The 24,853-nt window shown below is 39.9% G+C and overlaps 1 protein-coding gene across 6 annotated transcripts in view; it reads left to right on the top strand.

Moving 5' to 3' along the window:
• Positions 1 to 18,195, top strand: part of MACROD2 (mono-ADP ribosylhydrolase 2) — a 2,991,260-nt gene extending 2,973,065 nt beyond the window's left edge. The window contains exons 20-24 of one of the 6 annotated variants that reach the window (XM_069768757.1): positions 6,476 to 6,556; positions 7,919 to 7,981; positions 10,494 to 10,556; positions 14,585 to 14,605; positions 17,652 to 18,195. In XM_069768757.1, coding sequence (XP_069624858.1) covers positions 6,476 to 6,556; positions 7,919 to 7,981; positions 10,494 to 10,556; positions 14,585 to 14,604 — 227 coding nt within the window. In that variant the 3' untranslated portion in view covers position 14,605; positions 17,652 to 18,195. The remainder of the gene's footprint in view (positions 1 to 6,475; positions 6,557 to 7,918; positions 7,982 to 10,493; positions 10,557 to 14,584; positions 14,606 to 17,651) is intronic. The other 5 variants (XM_069768758.1, XM_069768762.1, XM_069768759.1 and 2 more) reach the window with 5 other exon arrangements.
• The last annotated feature ends 6,658 nt before the right edge of the window (positions 18,196 to 24,853 follow it).

Here is a 24,853-nt window from a genome sequence, read left to right as displayed (position 1 = left end):
TCATTCTTCGCTTACGTTTGATCTACTAACTCTATGGCAGTGTATAGTAAATTGGGTGGCTGACAGTCGAACACCGTGGTACAAGACTGAATGTGTCTTTTATAATGGTCTAAACACAATATAAATTGAACCACACATCAGTCATTGCACATAAATCGAGATATTCCTATTATGATGCCGTAAATTAACAAGGATTCATATTGCTTATGGACAGAAAACAGCAATTATGAGCCTTTATGGAACCTGGAATGTTATGACTCCAACTGTTAAAATCTATACTTTTTTTATTATTATTATTATTATTTTTAACATTGAGGATATATTTCCTTAAAGGGAATCTGTCAGCATGTTTTTACTATGCAATCTAACCACAGTATTAAGTAGGGTTAAAGACTCTAAATCCAGCGATGTATCACTTAGTTTGCTGGGTGCAGCAGTTATAGTAAAGTCACAGTTTTCTCTGCTGCAGATCTAACAAAGCTTAGATGTTGAACTTGTCCCACCGCACAGCTTTCTGTCGACCTTGTATAGTGACAGAGAGTTGCTAGGCAGTGCTGGGAGCAGGGTTGGACTAGGAGGCACAAGGCCAGTTGTCTTCTAGTGAAATCTGATAAAACACTGAATGTGTGGAAACAGCAAAACACAGCCCAGTAAGTGACTTATCCGGGTTACAAAGATGTCTCCTCCTCAATTATGAGAATGTCACAAAGAAAAAACCTAGTGAAGATTCACTGTAAGGCTGGAGCCACACTAGCATATGGTATCCAATGCCAGAGCATAGGATGGAATATACTAATGACCCTCAGTTCCTGTTCTGCTGCGAGCAGGAGCCCAGTGTCATACTACTGTGCTCCGAGCCTCTTGCACAAAGAGTTAGTGGTTAGCACTGCAGCCTTGCAGCTCTGGGGTCCTAGGTTCAAATCCCACCAAAGACAACATAAGGAAGAATCTTGTATGTTTTCCCAATGCTTGCCTGAGTTTCCTCCAGTTTCTCTGGTTTCCTCCCATATTCCAAAGAGCTACTGATAGGGAATGTAAATTGTGACCCCCTTTAGGGACAGTGATTATAATGTCTGTAAAGTGCTCTGGAATAAGATAGTGCTATATTAGCAATGCATAATAAATAAATAAAATAGAATCGGAGCACAGATGAGGAGAAATTAATTTCTCCATATCCTCTCCTGCCAGGCGTTAGCGTATATCTCACCACACTCAAGTGTTATCCGAGTGCTGTGCGTGTTGTCACTTGCAGCCATAGATTTGTATAGGTGCGAGTGAGCCAAGTGTCGCTGCCAATCAGAGCATGCTACAATTGCAGATGTGAGATGTCCCATAGAGTAACACTGGGCTGAGTGCTATGCAATGTTCTATCTTATTTACCTAAGGTCTTTTAGGGTATGTTTCCATGTTCAGTATTTGCTGCGGATTGGACACTGCGTACAGCCACAGCGGCCAGATATTACAGCATAGTGGATGGGATTTTATGAATGCCATATCCACTATGCGTACAAACACACAGACCGCAGCATGTCTATTTATTTGGCAGGGAGGACCTAGTTCTTCCCAACAGATTCCCTTTAGAGTGAAACTAGCATTTTCTAAAACCTTTTATATATTGCAGGTGCTGCATAATGTTGCTGATCGGAAAGGGTGTGGGTCTTCAGATCACCACCGATCAGTCAAAACTCTACTCTGAAGTATGCAGCTCCTGCAAGAGCTGCGCACACAGAGTGGTCTACATGCTCAATAGTAAACTAGTAAATCTATGGGCCTTATCCTTTTTTTTCTTTTTTATATATTTATGTCCTGGAACTCTAACTCAACATTCTTACCTTTTTGTTTTTGAGTAAGTGTTCCTCATTATTTGCATTCTCCCAGCACTTATAGGAGCTGGACCTATCTTTCCCTTACTTCCCAGCATGCATTTTTCTACCATTATCTAATGGTTTTCCAACTGTGAAATTAAAGCTCGCCTCTCTATTATGTCAGGCAGTGTGTTAGGTGTCGAGTTCCCGCTTCTGAACAGGGGGAATCTCGAACCATCTCCGCTGCGGTCTCCCATTCTTCTCCAGCTGCAGTGGAGTCTGCTCAGCGCAGACATCGGTCCCAGCGTCTTGCTCAGTCTCACTCTGTTAATAGAGTTACTGCTGCATTTCCTGCTTCTGCCATTGTAGTCTGTGCTGGGCAGCGGCGAGCAGATGCTTTTGGGACTAAGTCCTGCTTTTCGCGTTCTGAACATGCCCAGAGTGAGATCTCTCAGTGGAGGTCGAGGGTCACATGATCAGATACTGCAGCTAGCTCATTGGTCCTTCTTGGAAGGTCCTTGTGGGTGCTAGGACTAAGTCCTGTTTTGCACTCTGAGCATGCCCAGGGCAAGATCTCTCAGTGGAGATCTGGGGTCACATGCTCAGGTACTGCAGCAACTCCATTGGTCCTTCTCTGAAGGTCCTAAACGTGCTGCAACTATTTAAGGCTCGCATGGCCGCACGGCCATGCGCTAGTATAGTCTTGATAATGTGTACGTGTTGATGGATGTATGTCGATGGATGAAAGTCGTTCTTTAAAATCCCCTCCCTATTGTATGACTGCTCGCGGAAGGTGGATGATTGCTACCTAGCGCCCGACTTAACCATCAGCACGTTACACACATTATAGCCTCTAATTGCTGTGACCACCAGTGCGGTGCCGTGCGCTTTCACAGCGCTTTCCTGACCCAAGCCTGGGTGGTTAGTGGCGTTCGCCAGTGCGGCACTGCATGCACTCTCGTGCTTCTTTATTATAATTATTTCAGTCACTCTGACACCTCAGTAGCGGTGTCGAGCGCATGAGGTCTATGTACTCAAATCCTGTGTCTTGGGATTGAGTTCTAAGACTCCTTGCTTGCGCTTTTGGTGCGGTACCGCGGTCCTGTGACTTAACAGGGTTCGCTTCCTTCACACAGGGTGAGGTTAACCCGTGTGTGTATTCATATTGTACCGCCATATAGTCCGTCATTACTTGGCAGCAGGTTCCATCTCGGCACGGTGGACCCTGGGCTGCGAACGCACCTTACTCCATCTGTCTTATTATTTGGTGCGTTCCGCTAGCCCTAACACAGTGGACAGCAAGTTAGACAAAATTGAGAAATCTAATGGACAAAAATCTGTAATGATTTTTCAGATAAAGGGGTGATTTTTAAATAAAGTCTATTAGTACTATTGTCTATGAAATAAGATCAAGATTTGCGAAAGTCCAGGAACCATGTAAGCATGACGACTAATAGCTTGCTGGCCACAGAAATATGTATCATCACTCCAAGATGCATCATCTTCCTTTTTAAATGGAATCAGTCAACAGGATTTTATACCCCAAACTATTTATAGGTGCATGATAAGTCCATACCTTTACATGGCCAGTTCATTCCTCTGTTACTGAGAAATCAGTGTTTTAATTGATATACAAATGAGAGCGGAAACATCTGTCACTCCAGCTCTATTTCCCTCCCAATGCAACCTCCTTCTTCTTAACTGTCAGCTCCTTTGCCTAAAGTCACATTTCTTAGAAGCTGTCAATAAAGAAAGAAGAAGCTGCTCTGGGTGGGGAATAGAGCTGGAGTGACAGAGGCTTCAGATCTACAATAGCTCCTCAGCCTCATTTGAAAGAGCTACTTGCACATACTGTATAAATAGTTTGGGATGTGAAATCCTGCTGACCGATTCCCTTTAAGACAAAGTTGAAACCAATGAAAGGCAACAATGGAAAGAGTGCTGCTGTGAATCCTTTTGGGATAGAGCACACTCATTATATCTGTCTTCGCATTCTCTGAATAGTCTGTAGTGAAAGAATGATATCTAACATGCATTGCTTGGATTTTAAGATTTTTTTTTTCAAAAAGTATCAGGTCATTTTTGAGGTCACGTCTTTATGCATCAGTATTATTTAACAATAATAAGAAACCACAGGCGTTATAAAGAGACATATGCCTTCTGTTCTTTTACATATTTTCTAAACGTTCAGCTCCTTAGTAAAAAGAACATATTCTTACCTATGGGCTCCATGTCACACTTCTAAAATTAATGAGCCAAGAGAGTGCAGAATTAGAGAGAACACAAATTATTGCTTGCAGATAGCCAGGTCACGGGTTCATACAAACTTCTTTTTTTCCTAATTTGCTGTGCACTTTTCATTTTTTTGAGATAATGTATTTTTCACAGGGACATTAACTTCGTAGTTCTACTTTTAAGGTACACAGTAGGGATAATAAAAGCTATTAAAGCTATTTTTCCCCCCAAATATAATTAGAGATGTTCTAATAGTATTAAGATAAAGATTTTCAGGCAGCAGGTAATCATTATGAATTAATGACTCGACTCCAACTGTTAAGTAATTGAGAAACGCAATCCTTTCATCTGTAAAAGGTAATGTTCTTAAAAGTGCCACTGCAAAGCGAAAGTTGAATAGAGATCTAAGAAAAGAGTGATTTCCTAGTGAGCTCACAGATTTAAGGCTCGCCCACCATCACATCAAATGCATTTATTTTCACAAAGACTCGGTTCGTTATATTTCTGAGACACGCCACTTTAATGAACGATATCTATCCTAGCTTTTTTGGGGGGCAAAAATTAATTCATATTCACTGCAATTTGATATATACTTTTTATATTAATTCACTAATGAAAGTCAATTCTGTAATGTATTTTTTTTTAAATTCTACTTGCCTATATAGAACTTTCCAGACATCATCACGGTTCCCATTGGGGTTTCACAATCTAAATTCACTATCAGAATGTCTTTAGAGTGTGGGTCAAAACCTGAGAACCCGGAGGAAACACGGGGAGAACATACTATCGCCTTGCAGATCTTGTCCGTGGTTGGACTTGAAATTAAGACCCTGGCACTGCAAAGCCACAGCACCAACATAAGTATATTATTTTTTGGGTGAAATAAAAGTTAGATTTTAATATTTATATTCCAAAGAAAAATAGTTGTTCTACAATTTATACAATTTATACCGAACGCCTCTAACATAAAGGCTACGTGCCCGCGATTAGGAATAGCAGAGTTTTGGACGCAGCGCCTGGTGCTAGTCTCCACTGCGGATTTTGACCAATTGAATGTCATTACATGTGGTGAAACCACATGTACTGTCAAACAAGTGCGGTAATTAGAACAAAGCATTTTGGAAGCAGCGAAAATACACTGCGTCCAAAATGTTGCTATTCCTGATCGTGGAGACGTAGCCCAACACCATATCAAAGCTGTTGGGTAGCACAAGAAAGAGTTCTCCTTTATGCCGCCAAAAGAGCTTGTCCAACCTTTCAAGGCATGTATTCCACAAAGCCTTTGAAGCTGTCCTGTTGTATCTGGCTCCAAAACATTTAAAAACTTTAAATTGTGTGGTGGGACTTGTATTTTTAGCATATCACATAGGTGGCTTGATCAAATTGAGATCTGAGGAACTTGGAAGTCAACACCTGATCTAATTTGTCATGTTCCTCTAACCATACCTGAACCATTATCCTGCTGAGGGAAGCCACTGTCACTACATAATGATATTACCATGTAGTGGTGTTCTTAGCCTCCAACAATGTTTAGGTAGGTGGTACACATGTACCACAGTAACATCCAAATGAATGCCAGAACCCAAGCTTCGCAAGCAAAGTATTGCCCAAAGCATCGCACTGCTTCTTCTTCCTATAGTAATCAGATATAATCTTGCAAGAATTGTTCAACTTTACAAAATCAAGAGAAAAAAACGGTTTAAACCTTTCAGGACCTGGCAATTTTTCATTTTTGCCCTTTTGGGAGAGGGGTGGGTTCTTCTTCTTTTAGCAAGCACCAGAGCTTTTTTTCTGTTGATATAGCCATAGTAGGTCTTGTTTCTTTGCGGGAGGAGTTGTAGTTTTGAAAGACATAATTTATTTTAGCAAATAATATTCTGAAAGCCAAGAAAAAAATTACAAGTGGGGTGGAATAGTGAAAAAAAACTATTTATGCTATTGTTTTTGGAGGAATTGTCTTTCCATCGCTCATTGTGTTGTAAATCTCATCTGGCAATATGATTCTCTAGGTCAGTATGCTATTGCGATACCAAACCGATAAGGTTTGTATATGTATATATATACGTATATATATATATATATATATATATATATATATATATACTGTATATTTGTGATTAAAATAATTCTGAACTTTAGAAAGAAATAAACGTGTCGCCATTATCTGAGTACTCTAATTTGTTTTTGATATCTTTTCTTTGATGGTGCAGTGTGTGAACTTGATTTTTTTGCAAACCTAGCTAATATTTTATTTAAAATAATACTTTTTATTGCATTGCATATGTGGCTTTTTCTAATAACTTTGGAGTTGTGGAGGGCAGAATAAAGGAAATAATATGCATAGATAAATGGTTATGAATATACATTAAAATGTTCAAATACAGTATTAAATAAAAAAAAGAATAATAAAATTCAGATATTTTTCTTTCTTGTAGACCCAAACCAAGAAAGTCAAGAAACCATTCCAACTACTGGTACATGCAATCAACCTGAGTCTGGAGAAATATCTGATGATGGTACAATCTTATGTGTTATGTCTTTAATAATATATCTTTTTTTACTCGGTTCACTACCCAAGACCTTTATCTCATAAACTGATGTAGACTGAGGCGCCTGTTGGGGCAAATGGTTGACTAGCCATGTCCATCATTTTCTTCAGTTCCTTTCGATTTCATGATGGACACTAAGCCTAATTTTGTAAAAGTCTGTAGTGAAACAATATGTTCTTGAAGTGAGGAGGAATCTGGACAGCCTGAAAGAAAAACATAGGGAAAGCCTTCCAACTCCATACAAGTGTTGATCGCAACTATCTTTAACAGTAAGGCTTAATTCTGTTAACCAATTTTTGCCAACTCTCTCAGGAGGCTCCTGGAGTAAGGGTAGACCCACTAGACTCTTGAAAGAGAAGGCAAGTTTCCCAGGGCCAATGGAAACCCAATAAAATTCATAATTTACATATGGTTTCTTGTGCCCTGTTGTCTCTGGGAGGTAATGACTGTTGAAGTGGTCATAGAGGACCTTGAAAAGAGGGACTGCTGCACCAAAAAATGGTGGCAATGTACTCGCCTCTCTACTGTACACCCACTGGTGGACACAGACAGGAAAGGGCCCTTGTACAAGATCAATATATGGGCTTTTTGCAGCTCACTATAATGCCCAAGAGATTATATATCCTTATCTCTTGGGCCCATGTGCGGCTGCCAGCCCCTGCGTACACCTCCTGGATGTCAAGCTGCAAAATTGGCAAGCATGTGATAACCTCCTAAGTAAGCCAACTCCCTATGTAAGATTCATTTTGGATGTACTACAGTTAGTGAATTATGAGCTATTAGAACAATGATGTAAAAGGCGTTTTCTGAGGATATGAAAAAAACACTTCACTCTGTAAAATATTGTCTTCTATACCCTTACCTTTAGCATCCTTCACTCTTTAATGCCGACACTGTTCGGGTCTTCTGCCATTTGTCTTTATTCATACTTGCATGTTGATTTGATGTCCATAAGAATTGGGCATCGCATTAGTGGGCTGACCACTAATCACAGATCGCAGTAGTGACAGTGCGCTTTACTTGCTAATCTGTTTTCAAAACTTCAGAAGTGAATTGATAAAGCCGTACGTACAAAACCAGCTGTCCATTCACATCTATATTTAAATGCGATCCTCTTATTGAGAATGGAATAAACTTTATTCTTTTTCTTTCTCATTTGGCAGCACAGCTCTGTTAACGGTTTTTCTTTTTGTGCCAATTCTGAGATAGAAATTGAACCCAGACATTTTTGGAATATCCTATGGATGAAACAACCACTTTTATTCTTGATAATTGGAAGTTTCCAGTGTTGACCACATGGAGTCACATAGTTGTGTTTTGTTTTTTCAGTTCAAATGCTGAGTCAGAATTTAGACAGACCACAAGGTGGTGAAGATGAGGAAGACAATACAGGTAAGTGTAAATGAGCATTGCTTACTGTGGTATAATTGGGAGATTATAACTGAAGCAGTATAAGTGGCAAATGCAATATGCTTTACACCACACATTTGGGTCAAGTCTGTGTTTTTGGGCCAAACTTGTATTTTTCTTGCAAAAAAACACTTTAATGTTGATCAATTTACGATTGAAAGTGGAAAGTGGAGAACAGAAGAACCCTCCTTCCTAATGTAATGACCTCATTGCTACTAATTGTTATTACTGGGGGTTAGCGGGCTCAGGTACCAAACATTATGAGATCCTCGGTCTTAAGGATATCTGCCCCCCTTGAGGTCCAAAGAAGGAGATATTAATGAAATATTTCTGATCATGATTTTAGCTTTCTGTACATATATACATGGCATAGACAACATTATCCATCTGTCCAATATTGATTCTAGACTGATAGGCAGGCTGCATAACAACGCAAGAGAATGCGTTGTGTTCGCCACAGGACCACGATGCTAAATATATAATTCCCATATTAATTGACCTACACTTGTCACAAAAAAATATTCATATCTGGTATCCGGCTCTAACAAGTCTGACATCATGGGCCGTGTCTCGCGTTAAAGCCAGGAAGAACTTATTGACACAGGAACAGAAAATATCACCATACAAACATGTTATTTACTATTCCCACTGACCAGTACACAGGAGGAGGTGGCTACATCGCAGCGGGGGATTGTAGAACAAAGAGCTGGAATAGAGAGTTAGCTCTTTTTTCCTTCACAATTTATAATTCTTCCATGCTCAATATGAGGGTGACAGCGGGTTCCATTCCAGGTTCTGTCAGTCTGCTTGCTAAAATGGTCTGACGGAGAATTTGGAACACTTCTATGTCTTTTTCCAAGCTTTTTTCCGCTGACTTACAACTGCAGACCATCATAAAAGTTGAATGTGCAAAGAAGCAATGTGCAGGTTTCTAATCTTCGTCAAACGGTGCAAATTTTTTAATGAAACGCAATTGCAAAAATGATTTTAGCCCAAATGCATGCATCTAGGTAAGTAAAAAAAATGTTTTCTTCTCAAAGGCGGACAATCCATTTATAATAATAATAATCTTTATTTATATAGCGGCAACATATTCCGCAACGCTTTACAGTTTAACAGTTTCAAGCACACGTCATAATTAACAACGTTAACAATACAATAATTAAAGCACAATAGTAATAATAATAATCTTTATTTTTATAATAATAATAATCTTTATTTTTATATAGCGCTAACATATTACGCAGCGCTTTACAGTTTGCACACATTTTCATCGCTGTCCCCGTTGGGGCTCACAATCTAGGTTCCCTATCAGTATGTCTTTGGAATGTGGGAGGAAACCGGAGTACCCGGAGGAAACCCACGCAAACACGGAGAGAACATACAAACTCTTTGCAGATGTTGTCCTTAGTGGGGCTTGAACCCAGGACTCCAGCGCTGCAAGGCTGCTGTGCTAACCACTGCGCCACCGTGCTGCCCACTGCGCCACCGTGCTGCCCACTGCGCCACCGTGCTGCCCAAGCACAATAAGATTACCCTGCTCGTGAGAGCTTACAATCTACAATGAGGTGGGGGAGATGCAAAGTACAGGTGTGTATTTAAATTTACAATGCATTTAATGTGTATCTCAATTAGCAAGAGTGTTTTAGAACACACCATTGGGCATCCATGGGGTAGAATTACAGATGCCAACAGCAGGGTAAAGAATCCAGGACATGTGCCATGATGTCATATGCACTGCTCAAAAAAATAAAGGGAACAGTTAAACAACAGAATATAACTCCAAGTAAATCAAACTTCTGTGAAATCAAACTGTCCACTTAGGAAACAACACTGACAATCAATATCACATGCTGTTGTGCAAATGGAATAGACTACAGATGGAAATTATTGGCAATTATGAAGACACACTCAATAAAGGAGTGGTTCTGCAGGTGGGGACCACAGACCACATCTCAGTACCAATGCTTTCTGGCTGATGTTTTGGTCACTTTTGAATGTTGGTCGTGCTTTCAGACTTGTGGTAGCATGAGATGGACTCTACAACCCACACAAGGGCTCAGGTAGTGCAGCTCATCCAGGATGGCACATCAATGTGAGCTGTGGCAAGAAGGTTTGCTGTGTCTGTCAATGCATTAGTGGGCTGACCACTAATCACAGATCGCAGTAGTGACAGTGCGCTTTACTTGCTAATCTGTTTTCAAAACTTCAGAAGTGAATTGATAAAGCCGTACGTACAAAACCAGCTGTCCATTCACATCTATATTTAAATGCGATCCTCTTATTGAGAATGGAATAAACTTTATTCTTTTTTTCTCATTTGGCAGCACAGCTCTGTTAACGGTTTTTCTTTTTGTGCCAATTCTGAGATAGAAATTGAGCCCAGACATTTTTGGAATATCCTATAGATGAAACAACCCCTTTTATTCTTGATAATTGGAAAGTTTCCAGTGTTGACCACATGGAGTCACATAGTTGTGTTTTGTTTTTTCAGTTCAAATGCTGAGTCAGAATTTAGACAGACCACAAGGTGGTGAAGATGAGGAAGACAATACAGGTAAGTGTAAATGAGCATTGCTTACAGTGGTATAATTGGGAGATTATAACTGAAGCAGTATAAGTGGCAAATGCAATATGCTTTACACCACACATTTGGGTCAAGTCTGTGTTTTTGGGCCAAACTTGTATTTTTCTTGCAAAAAAACACTTTAATGTTGATCAATTTACGATTGAAAGTGGAAAGTGGAGAACAGAAGAACCCTCCTTCCTAATGCAATGACCTCATTGCTACTAATTGTTTTTACTGGGGGTTAGCGGGCTCAGGTACCAAACATTATGAGATCCTCGGTCTTAAGGATATCTGCCCCCCTTGAGGTCCAAAGAAGGAGATATTAATGAAATATTTCTGATCATGATTTTAGCTTTCTGTACATATATACATGGCATAGACAACATTATCCATCTGTCCAATATTGATTCTAGACTGATAGGCAGGCTGCATAACAACGCAAGAGAATGCGTTGTGTTCGCCACAGGACCACGATGCTAAAAATATAATTCCCATAATAATTGACCTACACTTGTCACAAAAAAATATTCATATCTGGTATCTGGCTCTAACAAGTCTGACATCATGGGCCGTGTCTCGCGTTAAAGCCAGGAAGAACTTATTGACACAGGAACAGAAAATATCACCATACAAGCATGTTATTTACTATTCCCACTGACCAGTACACAGGAGGAGGTGGCTACATCGCAGCGGGGGATTGTAGAACAAAGAGCTGGAATAGAGAGCTCTTTTTTCCTTTACAATTTATATTTCTTCTATGCTCAATATGAGGGTGACAGCGGGTTCCATTCCAGGTTCTGTCAGTCTGCTTGCTAAAATGGTCTGACGGAGAATTTGGAACACTTCTATGTCTTATGTCTATGTCTGGTTTCAGGTGTGATTTTTATATTGCCCACACCTGTTACTTACCGCAGGTGAGTTTGAACGAGCATCAGATGCTTGAAACAAAGTTGTTTACCCTCAATTTTGGCAAGGTAGCAGCAATTTTGTCCGGCCAATTTTTGTCGTTTTGTGTGAAATTTTGTCCAATTTTGTTTTGTGTTGTTCCAAACAAAGTAAAAAAAAAAACGTGTATCCCAAAACATGTGTAATTGCAATAATTTTCTGTGAGGGGAGAAATACTTTATTTTCTGGAATAATTTCAAGGGATCTAACACTTTTGGCCATAACTGTATATGTAAATAATTAGTTACCTTTTCAAGAATGATTTTATTTTTTAGGACCTTTAGTTCGCTGTAGATCTCAAGATTGGTGGGGCATTGGGTCTTGATACCCCCACCAATCACTCAAAGTGCACAGTATGTGCTTAAGCCGGGCACACAGGGCTGTGCATTGATTCAATAGAACCCTGTGTGTGCTCTTAGGCACGACCTGTGCAGCTCATTTTTTCTAGTTTCACAGCTTGTTTTCAGATTTTCAGTCTGATAAAAGGTCTATCACAAGTTGTAGTTGTGAATTGCACCTGAAACAGGTTTTGAGATCTGTTTATCAGGCATGCATTTTTTACAGGTGAATCAGATTTCCCTACCGATCAGCGGGGAATAAAAGAGTGTAATACTTTTTAATTTTTTTTTTCAAAATTTTAGTTACTCTTTAAAGAAAAAGACAGCTTTTTTGGATTACAGTGCTCCTTAGGATAAATTTGTGATTGCATTGTAGATTAAAAGGGTTGTTATGATTGGTCATCAATTTAAGATCGATGGAGATCCATCACCCGGTGCCCCCACTAATCACTGGTTCTTTGCTCAACTGCCTGCCTTATAGAAATACATAGAACTAAGCTATAAAGCTCCATTCAGTGTGTTGTGGTCTGCAGAACAGCTCTTATAATAATCTTGTAATAATACTTTAAATTAGACAAATTCCCAGGAAGTACCCAACAGCAAAACTGAAGATAAAAACAAAATGAGAAAGTAAATAGCAATGTTACATGTAAATTACACAGGGTACTAAGTTAACACTATTTTGATCAAAAAGTGTAAAAGCCATACCACCGCGGCTTGGGGTGCCCAATCGAGATGGTCCTATCTTCTAGTATTAAAACCTTACCTTGTGTCAGTCAATCTCATTATAAATGGGGCACAGCCGGACCAGGTACATATACTGTTCAGATACCTGCCCATGGGAAGCTATAGAGATAAAATGCGTACAAGAAACTACAGCAAAACCAAAAAAATAAGTTGGAACATAAGTTGATATGCGTGCAATGTGTAGGAGCACATTCACACTGAGGCCATTCAACTGACAAAACCTAGAATAAAAAAAAAAATTTTCAGTAATTTACACCAGGTTTTTTTGCCAGTATCTGTAATTGTGGGCCAATTATGCTGCTTCAATGATACAAAATGGATTACAATGAAACTATGAGTCTGTGTTTATTTGTTGATTTAGAGAGTTAAATACTTTTTGCCAGTCCTTGAATATAGGCATTTTGACAATTTTTTGAGGTCTTGGTTGCTCAGAAATACAGTGAAGGAAATAATTATTTGATCCCTTGCTGATTTTGTAAGTTTGCCCACTGACAAAGACATGAACAGTCTATAATTTTAAGGGTAGGTTAGTTTTAACATTGAGAGATAGAATATCAAAAATAAAATCCAGAAAATCACATTGTATAAATTATGTAAATTTATCTGCATTTTGCAGTGAGAAATAAGTATTTGATTCACCTGGCAAACAAGACTTAATACTTTTTTTGTAGTTGATGATGAGGTTTGCGCACATGTCAGGAGGAATTTTGGTCCACTCCTCTATGCAGATAATCTATCATTAAGATTTTGAGGTTGTCGCTTAGCAACTTGGAGTTTCAACTCCTTCCATACTTTTCCTATGGGATTAAGGTCTGGAGACAGGCTAGGCCACTCCATGATCTTAATGTGCTTCTTTTTGAGCCACTCATTTGTTGCCTTGGCTGTATGTTTTGGGTCATTATCTTGCTGGAAGACCCAGGCACCACCGATTTTTAATGTCCTGGCGAAGGGAAGGAGGTTGACACTCAGTATTTTATGGGACATGGCTCCATCCATTCTCCCATTGATGCGGTGAAGCAGTCCTGTGCCCTTTGCTAGAGAAACACCCCCAAAATAAAATGTTTTCACCTCCATGCTTGACAGTGGGGATGGTGTTCTTTGGGTCATAGGCAGCATTTCTCTTCCTCCAAACATGGCGAGTTGAGTTAATGCTACAGACCTCAATTTTTGTCTCATCTGACCACAGCACCTTCTCCCAATCACTCACAGAATCATCCAGATGTTCATTGGCAAGCTTAAGACGGGCCCGCAAATGTGCCTTCTTCAGCAGGGGGACCTTGCGGGCAGTGAAGGATTTTAAACCTTTACGGCATAATGTGTTAGCAATGGTTTTCTTGGTGATAGTGGTCCCAGCTGCTTTGAGCTGCACCATCCTCATGATCAAGGATACCCCACGAGGTGAGATTTTGCATTGTGCCACTAACTGATGTTGATTGACAGTCATTTTGTATTTTTTCCATTTTCTCACTATTGCATCAAGTTGTCTCTTTCTCACCCATCAAATTACATATGGTTTTGTAGCCCATTTCAACTTTGTGCTGGTCTATGATTTTGTCCCTGACATCCTTATAAAGCTCTTTGGTCCTGCCCATATTGTAGAAGTTGGAGACTAGCTGAATAATTGTGTCTGTGGACAGGGGTCTTTTATAAAGGTGACTATGTGGGACCGCTGTCTTTAATGCAGGTAACGAGTTGTTTAGGAATGTCTAACTGTTCTGTAGGAGCCAGAACTCTTAATTGTTTGTAGGGGATCAAATACTTATTTCTCATCTCAAAATACAAATAAATTTATATAATTTATACTATGTGATTTTCTGGATTCTATTTTTGATATTCTATCCCTGAATGTTAAAATTAACCTACCCTTAAAATTATAGACTGTTCATGTCTTTGTCAGTGGGCAAACTTACAAAATTGGCAAGGGATCAAATAATTATTTCCTTCACTGTAACAGTATATGACGGAATTTTTTTTGTTTTGTTTCAGCACTGGAGTCAGGCTATTAAGGTAAGTTCCCTGCCTCTCCCACCAGCCGTCTTCAGCTTTTCCAGTGCACCTCCGGAAGTCAGAAGTAATGGTCAAAAACTATCCATGCAAGTCTATGACACCAAGCGTAAGGCTCCCATAGACTTGCATTTAAATGTGATTTCTGGCTCGCCCAGCAAACACTTGAGCAATCCGGCAGGTCACAAACTGCTGGAGACTAAGCCGAGTGGCGCTGATAAAAGGTGCAGATGGTGGTCGGTAAGTATGAGAGTAGGGGCAGGGGACCTTGAGTAATAGCACCACTCCAGCGCTGCAATAAAAAAAATGCTGGAGTGGTGCATTAATTATAGATTGAATTTGCCTATATAATGTGTCCATAATTTGGTACCCCTTGCCTACAAGTAGAGAGTATACTGTTGTCACCAAATAAACAATACATTTTAAACTACTATTGCTTATTTTTGCTAATTAATATGCAGACTCCAAACAAAAATATGTGCTCAGCATTCGGACTTATCCAGGAGTAGAATATAATGCTATAGATTGACAGCTCCCATAAATTTACCAAAATATTAAAATGATCTAAGAGACATGAATAAATATTATATCACTAACTTGGCTGAATTTTATAATGCATCTCTGTAGGAAATGACAAACATTTTAGACAGTTTTATCTGAAACGTGACTCTCTTCTTCTAAATCCCCTGGATTCTGGGAAACATGAACTTCATGGCAGTTTTTATTGCCGTTGGCTCAAAACTGTCCAAATTAATTTGTGATCCGAGAACAGTAAAACAAAAAAGTGCAAAGTATATATTTTTTCAAACAGACTTTCCCTAAAGCATTGTGTGATATATTTGTTTCAGCCTTTGGTATATACCTTAGTAAAACCTGATAGAGCTCAGATTTGGATTTCATTACTTTAAGAAGACTTATACCGATAGCTATCAAATAATTGGCATCTAAAAACATAATAAGCATAAATCATCTCTTCACTTCATGGGTTATGGTGACCCTCCAACAAACTGAGCTTTTACATTACTTGTATCTGCTCTCATCTTTATTCCTCCTCCTCTATTTCCCGCTTCCTGTCCTTCTCCATCTTCATCATCATGTGCATGTAGCCATCACATGCAGTCGCTACAGTTACATACCATGTGCTTATCTTTGATAAAAGCCTTTATATGCCTTCCGTATGAAATCAGATGCATACAGAGGTAAATTATGAGTGCAGAATTTCTGTGCATGATCAGTTATAATACCTTATAATGTAGAACTTGCATGGAACCAGGGGCTGACATTCGATTGGTGCAACATGTGCAGCTGCATAGAGGCCCAAGAGTTAAGGGGGCCCACTAACCATCCAAAGTAGGTGGAATTGTGCATTATGATGAGCTATTGACCGCAAAGAGAGACATTACTGTCTCAAAGCAGTAGAATACCTGGCCACCCGACATTCAGCTTGTTGGCCCCATTCACTTGAATTAAACGACTGACTGAGAATATCACTCTAAAGAGAAAGAAACTGTTTGAATGGATATATCAGTATCAGGGTGACTATAGGCCTCGAGAACATAGGTAAGGTTGTCAAGGGCAACAGATATACTCCAATGCATAAATGCAAAACAAAGGACAAGGAGTATAGAAAAATCCATTTAAAAATTGCAAAAATATTTTATTACAATAACGTCAAATCATCACAATCAATAACGGTCACAAAAGTATGTGAACAAAAGGATTTAAAAAGTGAAGGACTCGAACAATGGTAAGTCTGAGGTAAACACAGATTGTGTACAGACCAGGAAGTCACATTCCTAAAGACACTGTGTCCCAAAGGTTCATATTATAGCAATCCCTAATGAATATATGTGTAGCAACATATAAGATAATATATAAAGGCAAAGTACCATTAATCCATCCACATATATATAGAAGGACACATTATATATGTATATAAAGTGGCCTAGTGCAACAGGAATTATCCTTACCCATATGAATCCCTGTGAAGACCTCACAGCCATTACGTGCATTTTGTTTGGGCTTCCTAGGGGGCCGTGCACATATAATGTGTCCCTCTCTTTTGTAATCGTTAATGATTGTGGTGATATGACGTTATTGTAATAAAATATTTCAATTTTAAATGGATTTTTTCTGTACTCCTTGTCCTCTTCGTTTTCCAGAGAGAAATAAAATCTGGACTACAGTGTTGAGCCACAGCTGAGGCCCATTTATCCTCCAGATTGTTTGGTGTTTCAGTGGTTGGACTCACAAAGATTATTAAGAGGTGGCATATTCTTCTATCACTTGGTCCGGTCTCACAGATCCACTATTTAGGGGTCATGTATAGATCTCGATGTACTGACTCACGGACCGACCACATCACATAGTCATTAGTCACCTAGGAATATATGAGGCTGTAGAGTTTGGGTCAAGAGTAGAGATGAGCTAATTTGATCTGGTCAAGGCTTATTCGGCAAGCTATAGCGTTAACCGAATAAGCTGCAGAGGGAACCCAGATCCCTGGATCGCTCCGGCTGATCAGCTATTCAGCTCCGCAGCCCAATAAATAGGCATTCCATGCATATGTCGTGACTGTCACACAGCCGCGACACATGAAGCTGCGGAGCCAACAGCTGATCAGCCAGAGCGATCCAGGTAGCCGAGTTCCCTTTGCAGCTTATTCGGTAAGGACTAGAGCTTGCCGAATAAGCCCTGACCCGATCAAATTTGCTCATCTCTAGTCAAGAGTCCAACCGTGGTCCATACTAGGACCGTGACTATCGGATATACGCAAATAACCTTAGAAACATTATTGAAACATTTAATTAAGGGTTGTTTTTTTCTTAACTTCGTTTTCATGGACTTCCCTAGAACAGTTACATTTGTTCAGTTTCTCTAGAAGGTTTTCAGTGGCTATTCATGATTAAAAGGTTTGGAATTTTTTTTACTTCATACACTAGTCATTAATCACCTATAATTAAATCCTATGATTGCTGGTAATATGCAGAAAGAAAAAAATATATAAAAAACATGAAAAATAACTTGGCATTTGTCTGTTTCCTTATAGCAGCTGCATCTGAGAAGTAGGAAGATAAATGGATCAATGAAGCTGGATGACAGATGAGACTTCATTCCAATAGAGTACTGCGCTAGATTGTTGCTTTCAGGGCTAATGGTTATAAGATAGGAGTATTACTTGATTTCACTTCTAATTATCATTTAAACAATATAAATTTGATGCATTATTTTCTTTTTGCTATTGCTTTTAGGTTTAGGTCCTCTTTTTCTTTAAAATGGTAAATTACATCCAAATTAAAATGTATCTTTTGGATGATGATCCTTCATAAATTTAAAGTTCTGAAAGTTGATATTAATGATCTACCTACTCTCAGCTTTATTTTCATTCTTTTTTTTCAAATCCGATCGGTGATTTGGCTTTGCCACACGTTATTCAATGTTGACAGATACAAAAATTAGTAGAGGCATCCTGTGAAATATCTTAAGCTTCAATGGATAAGCCTCATGGGTTTCCTAATGTGATTTTTACTTATTTCTAAGTTAAAGTCCGCTAATACATGAAAACTAATAAAATGCACAATTGTTTGAACTGCAAGAATGTGTCACACTCTTTATCAGCCCGTCTGGATGTAATTATGTAACGTCTGGAGCCATTTTTCTGTGTTTTATTTTTATTTAAAAAAAACTAATGTTGTAATTCTATTGCGTACAAAAGACATCATGAAAGATCTAGATTATCAGAAATCCCAGTGGGGTGCTCACCACCTGTATATTAAAGTAGAGCTAAAAAAAAATACATGGAAAAGATATGCAATTCAAAGAAAGAGGAAAGAAGCATACACTTCCTAAATTTTAACGTTATAAATCTTTATTATGTAGCAAAAGTCTAGGCAGGACAAATACAAATATGGTATATTAAAATGTGCCCATTGGTTATTATGATAATCAATATAAATATAATGGATATCCGAAATAGATAGACATTGACACTGCCCCTTAAGCGATGTCAAAGTCTCAAAGAGTATTCAATAATCAAGAGATGTTCAATACACATGATACATAAATAATGCAGTATCAAAAGAATATAAAAGTAGTGACAATGTGCAATAAGGTGCCATGTGCATAGTCACCCATGTGATTTGGCTCATAGAAAAAGCATCATATGCGAAGGAGACCCTACACATATCGTCACAGGAGATGGCTTCCTCAAGGGTCCTTGAGTGGTATTGCTTCTTTGGCAAAATTGTGAGTGAACCTACTCCCTTGGAGATAAAAATGTTGCTGTTGCATGACTCCGTGACACCTTTTTTTCTCCAGAAAATCATTCTTCCAGATGTCCCAAAGAGTCCGATATGGAGAGTCGTGAGGCCATACACATAGACTGTGGATATTGGTTGGTTCAGCTAACGTTCATCCACTGTTTATGGTAGGCTAGTAGTGCCTATGGCAGTATGATTTCGAAGTATTGTTATGTAGTAAACTGTTTATCGAACCCAAATATACATTTTGTCAAGCCGCATTGACACCTTTTCTATACTCCACTTGCGACATTCTGCTATAGCTGCAATGTGTTCAGAAGAACCCAAGGAGTTTGTGTACTTTCTTTTAAAAAGGGGACACACTATCATTTTAATCTGTACCAAATACATGACTTTGAGAGAAGGCACAGCATGTGTCGATGGTTGATGTTGTGTGAAACACGTTCCAATTACTGTGGGAAATGATTACAATGTGTTTCTAGCATTTGTGTTTCTCTTGAATATTCAAACATTCCCATCCCACTGTGCTAGAATAATTTATTTTTGGCATGCTGAAAGCTTTAGCTTTCTGTTACTGAATTAGCTGCTATTCTATGGTTCTTTTTTACCCAAAAAAGAAATCAGATTAGCTTTTTTTGTGCTTTCTACTCCTCGCTAGTTAATCTTGTACCTAATGATGCATTTTCCATATAAACATTTAGTTTATGAATTACCGGTAGTTAAAATCCCAAATAATTCAAAAATATAATTTTTCTGCCTTTTCCAGCAAATGATGATTATGTATGTAAAGACATTATGCTATTCTAAGAAAAGGAGTAATTTGTCGCTCTAGTAGGCTGGTGGACAGAAAATGTTAACAAAAATATCCTCGCTTTTGTCACCAGTCACAAAGAAAGCTAATTTGAACTGCTCGGTTAGGTACCATATAGTGGTTGGCTCTTCGAAGAAGGAAACCGAAGACTGACTGGCGACTGGATTTTGTAAAAAAAAACAAAACAAAAAAAAAACAATCCTTTGTTATAGCATATATAATAGAGTATATTCATATAGTAAAATAAAATTGCCAATGCTGTCACTGCAGGCAGACCTGGGCCCCTACATACTTGTAACCTGACAATAACACCACCTCATTGTGCCACTGATTGTAGCCCAGAATTATTTCTAATAAGTATTTCATTGAGTAGAAGTCCATCTGGCTCATGCTACAGAACCACATACGAATGCCATCTATTATATCCATGGCTCTAATCATGAGCTCAATAAAGTAAAGTGGAGCCTGTGATGGGTATTATTTTTACTTTTTTCATACAGAATCTGTAATAAAACAGTCTGCTGGCATACGGAACCCCCACAGCTATGTGAATGAGTCATAATAAAAGTTTTGTATAAACCTTAAAGCGGTTTTCCCACAAAAAATGTTTTAACAAAAGCACAGCCTACATGGCAGCCAGATGGAGCATGTAGGCATTTTCAGGTAGGCACTAGATTTCAGAAAAGGAAGCCACAAAGTTAATAAGTAGTCTTAAAATTTAACTTTAACAATGGAAAACACCACACCAAAATATGCACTCTGGGTAATCCCTTTAAACTGTACCCTCACCTTGAAACCTGCCTACCAGCAGAGGTTGGCACCCAGAATTAAATTGCATGCAATTGGTGCCCCCAGTCCTCGGCGGCTGTCCTTCTCTGCCCTGGAAAGCCCTAGATAGGTGATGACGATCCCCCACTCATATCAAATTTGGCGGTAGTCACAGATAAACAACTGGGGAGTGAGGTCACAAAATAGCAATGAGTAAACCGGTTTTAATAAATCCTTGAAAGTGTAAACCTAGGTGACACACCCTGATATGTCAGAATTGGTTCAAGATAAGATGAAACAAGACACCTTTTTAACACCTCAACTGTCTCCTAGTCTGGACACTTGTGAGCTCTCAAAGGTGGCTGTTGTGAATTCTGTGGCTGAATTCACTCCTGTGGTCACAAGTGGTATTGCAGCCTCTGGGCTTCCTCCCTCAGGTGTTTTGGTGAGCTCGTTGGCTGCCTTGCTATTTAACTCCACCTGAGTCTGTCTTCCTTGCTCCTTGTCAATGTTCCAGTGTTGGATCTGAGCTACTGCATCTTTCCTGTGGCCTGCTGCTCTGCTAGATAAGTGTTACTTTGTTTTTGTTTCCGTTTTTTTCTGTCCAGCTGTGCTATTCTCTTTTGCTGGAAGCTCTGAGACGCAAAGGGTGCACCGCCGTGCCGTTAGTTCGGCACGGTGGGTCTTTTTGCCCCCCTTTGCGTGGTTCTGCTTTAGGGTTTTTTGTAGACTGCATAGTTCTCTTTGCTATCCTCGCTCTGTCTAGAATATCGGGCCTCACTTTGCTGAATCTATTTCATTCCTTCGTTTTGTCTTTTCATCTTGCTAACAGTCATTATATGTGGGGGGCTGCCTATTCCTTTGGGGTATTTCTCTGAGGCAAGTCAGGCTTGTATTTCTATCTTCAGGCTAGTCAGCTCCTCAGGCAGTGCCGAGTTGCATAGGTAGTGTTAGGCGCAATCCACTGCTGCTTTTAGTTGTGTGAGGATAGGTTCAGGTGTGCAGTCTGCAGAGATTCCACGTCTCAGAGCTTGTTCTATTGTTTTTGGGTTATTGCCATATCACTGTATGTGCGCTGATTACTGCACACTGTGTTGCCTGATAGCACAGCATAACAGGTGGCATCCCTAAGGGCTGGTTCTTGAGGCTGAGGAGGAACTGCTCTGGCATGGATGACTTTCATACACTATCTATTGATATGAAGAGGAAGTTCCATTACAAGGGATAACCCTGACACATTGTTGAAACACACATGCCTTATCCAGGGATAGAGTTCAACCACTTCATACCCAGTCAAAACCTATTCAGACAGTCTCTGAATATGCCAGTATCATTGGTACTTTTGATTGCCAACACAAACATGTTCTGAAGGTCCTAAATAAGCATTGGGTATCTTGACCGCTGATCCCGACCTGGAGGGGATGGTGGGAGTCTCACCAATGGTCACCTATAGGAAAGGTCACTAGATAAAGGATAACCTTGTGCATAACTGTCACGGGTGTGTCAGATGCAACAGACTGTCTCTGTGCATCTGGCTGCAAAAGGTCTCTGTGTTTGACATTACAGATGCCTCCTTAATCCGTCTGACTCTTGGACCCAGCAGCAACATCCCTCTGGCTTTAGTTTACACACCTGGACCTGGGGGTTTATAAATCCCCAGTCTGCTGCAGAGAGTCGCTGGTAATATTCATATTTTCCCTTGTGAAGGCTTGGAGCTATAGCAGTTGGCTATCTTCCTCTCTGGACCTGTTTGAGGACATTTGGTGTTACCTCCCTGAGTCTACTGAAGCTAAGTTCACATTCCTCTTGTCTGTGTACTGTACTTTTCTGTCTTTAGTTTACAGTGGGGATTGACCAGTGTCATCTCCTCCCCTACCCTATCCAGGGCTTAGGTTTCCTAGTCCGTGATTGGTGAGCAACCAAGTTAGTAAGGATGGTAGAGCAGGTAGGGTGTAATCAGATCTGCTTAGGGGTCTCCACTCACCCGTTCCCTAGTGTCTGGACTTCCTTCCCCTCATTCCTTCGTGTTGCAGTTAGTCTTCCCACACTGAGTGTGACAATAGCTTCTTTAAAATACCTGTGTCAGAGGGCACATAGTTGGACTGCAAGATTTGTGGCTTTTTCAAATGTGTTAATTGTAGGTGGAAGAAACCCTGTAAGTCCCTTTGCAGCTCATCCTCTGGCAAAAGTTTTTACCAACGTAAATTCTCTAATTGCAAAACCATGGGCCTCATTTACTCGGTGACCTGTGCATGCCCTAGGATTACATAGGTATACCGTGAAAGAATTCAGAAGGAGAGCAAGCGAGCACATAGGAGATGTGAGACACAAGCACAATACTCTACTAGCGAGACACATGAATAGGGTTCAAAAGGGCAATTTAAATGTTCTTTGTCATAGAGGTAGTTAGACCAAACCCCAGACAATGGGATTTTGACAAAAAATTACTCAAAAAAGAATGTGGGTGCATCTTTTGTATGGACTCCCTGGCCCCTTCAGGGCTGAATAAGCAATTGTGGTATGACAATTTTCTTTGAAATCAACCTACGTGAGTGACCCTCAAAATATTCAAGATGTTGTTTCCATTACTTTTGGTTTCCCCTTTTTTTCTTTTGGGGTTTACATATTTGTGACCATTGATGAGTATGTTTCTTCTTTTATATACTAGATGGAGGCCCGATGCTATCGCATCGGGAGGGCGGTAATGTCATGACGGGGGCAGGATTTGCAGCATTGAGAATCTCTCCCCCATGTGCTCACCCACCTATCCACTCTCTCTTTCTAAATGTGCTGACTTCTACCATCTGTGCTCTCTTCTTTGACGTTGTGCCTTTGCTGCTTTCCTTTCATTGTCCTTGGCATACTTTTTAGGAGGAGCCAGGTTGGCATTGATATTTGCTTTTTAAAGGGGTTTTCCCATGAACGAAAGTTAATTTTAAAAATTGTCTGTGTCTGATCGTGTACAGAACATACCACTACTCCAGGGCAGGGGAGGAAGCAAAAGACTATACTGACATTACAGCAGGAGATCGCAGAGGATTCATTTTGTGAGATCAAATATTGTTTAAAAACAATCAGTGAAATATTTTACCTGACAAAATGAATCCTCTGTGATCCCCTGCTGTAATGTCAGTATTGTCTTTTGCTTCCTTCCCTGCCAAGGAGATGTGGTATGCTCCGTACACGGTCAGAAACAGACAATTTTTAACCCCTTCATGACCTTGGGATTTTCCATTTGTCCGTGTTCGTTTTTCGCTCCCCTTCTTCCCAGAGCCATAACTTTTTTATTTTTCCATCAATTTGGCCATGTGAGGGCTTATTTTTTGCGGGACGAGTTGTACTTTTGAACGACATCATTGGTTTTACCATGTTTTGTACTAGAAAACGGGAAAAAATTCCAAGTGCGGTGAAATTGCAAAAAAAGTGCAATCCCACACTTGTTTTTTGCTAGGTTCACTAAATGCTAAAACTGACCTGCAATTATTAATTCTCCAGGTCATTACGAGTCCATAGACCCCTAACATGACTAGGTTATTTTTTATCTAAGTGGTGGAAAAAAATTCCAAACTTTGCTAAAAAAAAAAAAAATTGTGCCATTTTCCAATACTCGTAGCTTCTCCATTTTTCGTGATCTGGGGTCGGGAGAGGGCTTATTTTTTGCATGCCGAGCTGGCGTTTTTAATGATAGCATTTTGGTGCAGATACGTTCTTTTGATCACCCGTTATTGCATTTTAATTCAATGTCGTGGCAACTAAAAAAACGTAATTCTGGCGTTTTGAATTTTTTTTCTCGCTACGCCGTTTAGCGATCAGGTTAATACTTTTTTTTTATTGATAGATCGGGCAATTCTGAACGCGGCCATACCAAATATGTGTAGGTTCGATTTTTTTTTATTGATTTATTTTGAATGGGGCGAAAGGGGGGTGATTTAAACTTTTATATTTTTTTTATTTTACTTTTTTTTACTTTTGCCATGCTTCAATAGCCTCCATGGGAGGCTAGAAGCAGGCACAACGTGATCGCCCCTGCTACATAGCAGCAATCTTATGTTCGCTGCTATGTAGCAGAAAATCAGGTGTGCTGTGAGCGCCGACCACAGGGTGGCGCTCACAGCTACCGGCGATCAGTAATCATAGAGGTCTCAAGGACCCCTATGGATACTATTCAGAAGCATCGCCGACCTCCGATCATGTGACGGGGGTTGGCGATGTGCTCATTTCCGGCCGCCCAGCCGGAAGCGGTAGTTAAATGCCGCGGTCTGCGTTTGACAGCGGCATTTAACTAGTTAATAGGCGCGGGCACATCGCGATTCTGCCCGCACCTATTACGGGCACATGTCAGCTGTTCAAAACAGCTGACATGTCCCGGCTTTGATGCGGGCTCACCGCCGGAGCCCACATCAAAGCGGGGCT

The sequence above is a fragment of the Ranitomeya imitator genome, chromosome 5, assembly GCF_032444005.1.
Source record: "Ranitomeya imitator isolate aRanImi1 chromosome 5, aRanImi1.pri, whole genome shotgun sequence".
Taxonomy (NCBI): Eukaryota; Metazoa; Chordata; class Amphibia; order Anura; family Dendrobatidae; genus Ranitomeya; species Ranitomeya imitator.
Note: the sequence above shows the minus strand (reverse complement) of the source record. Positions and strands in the feature narration are given on the sequence as shown.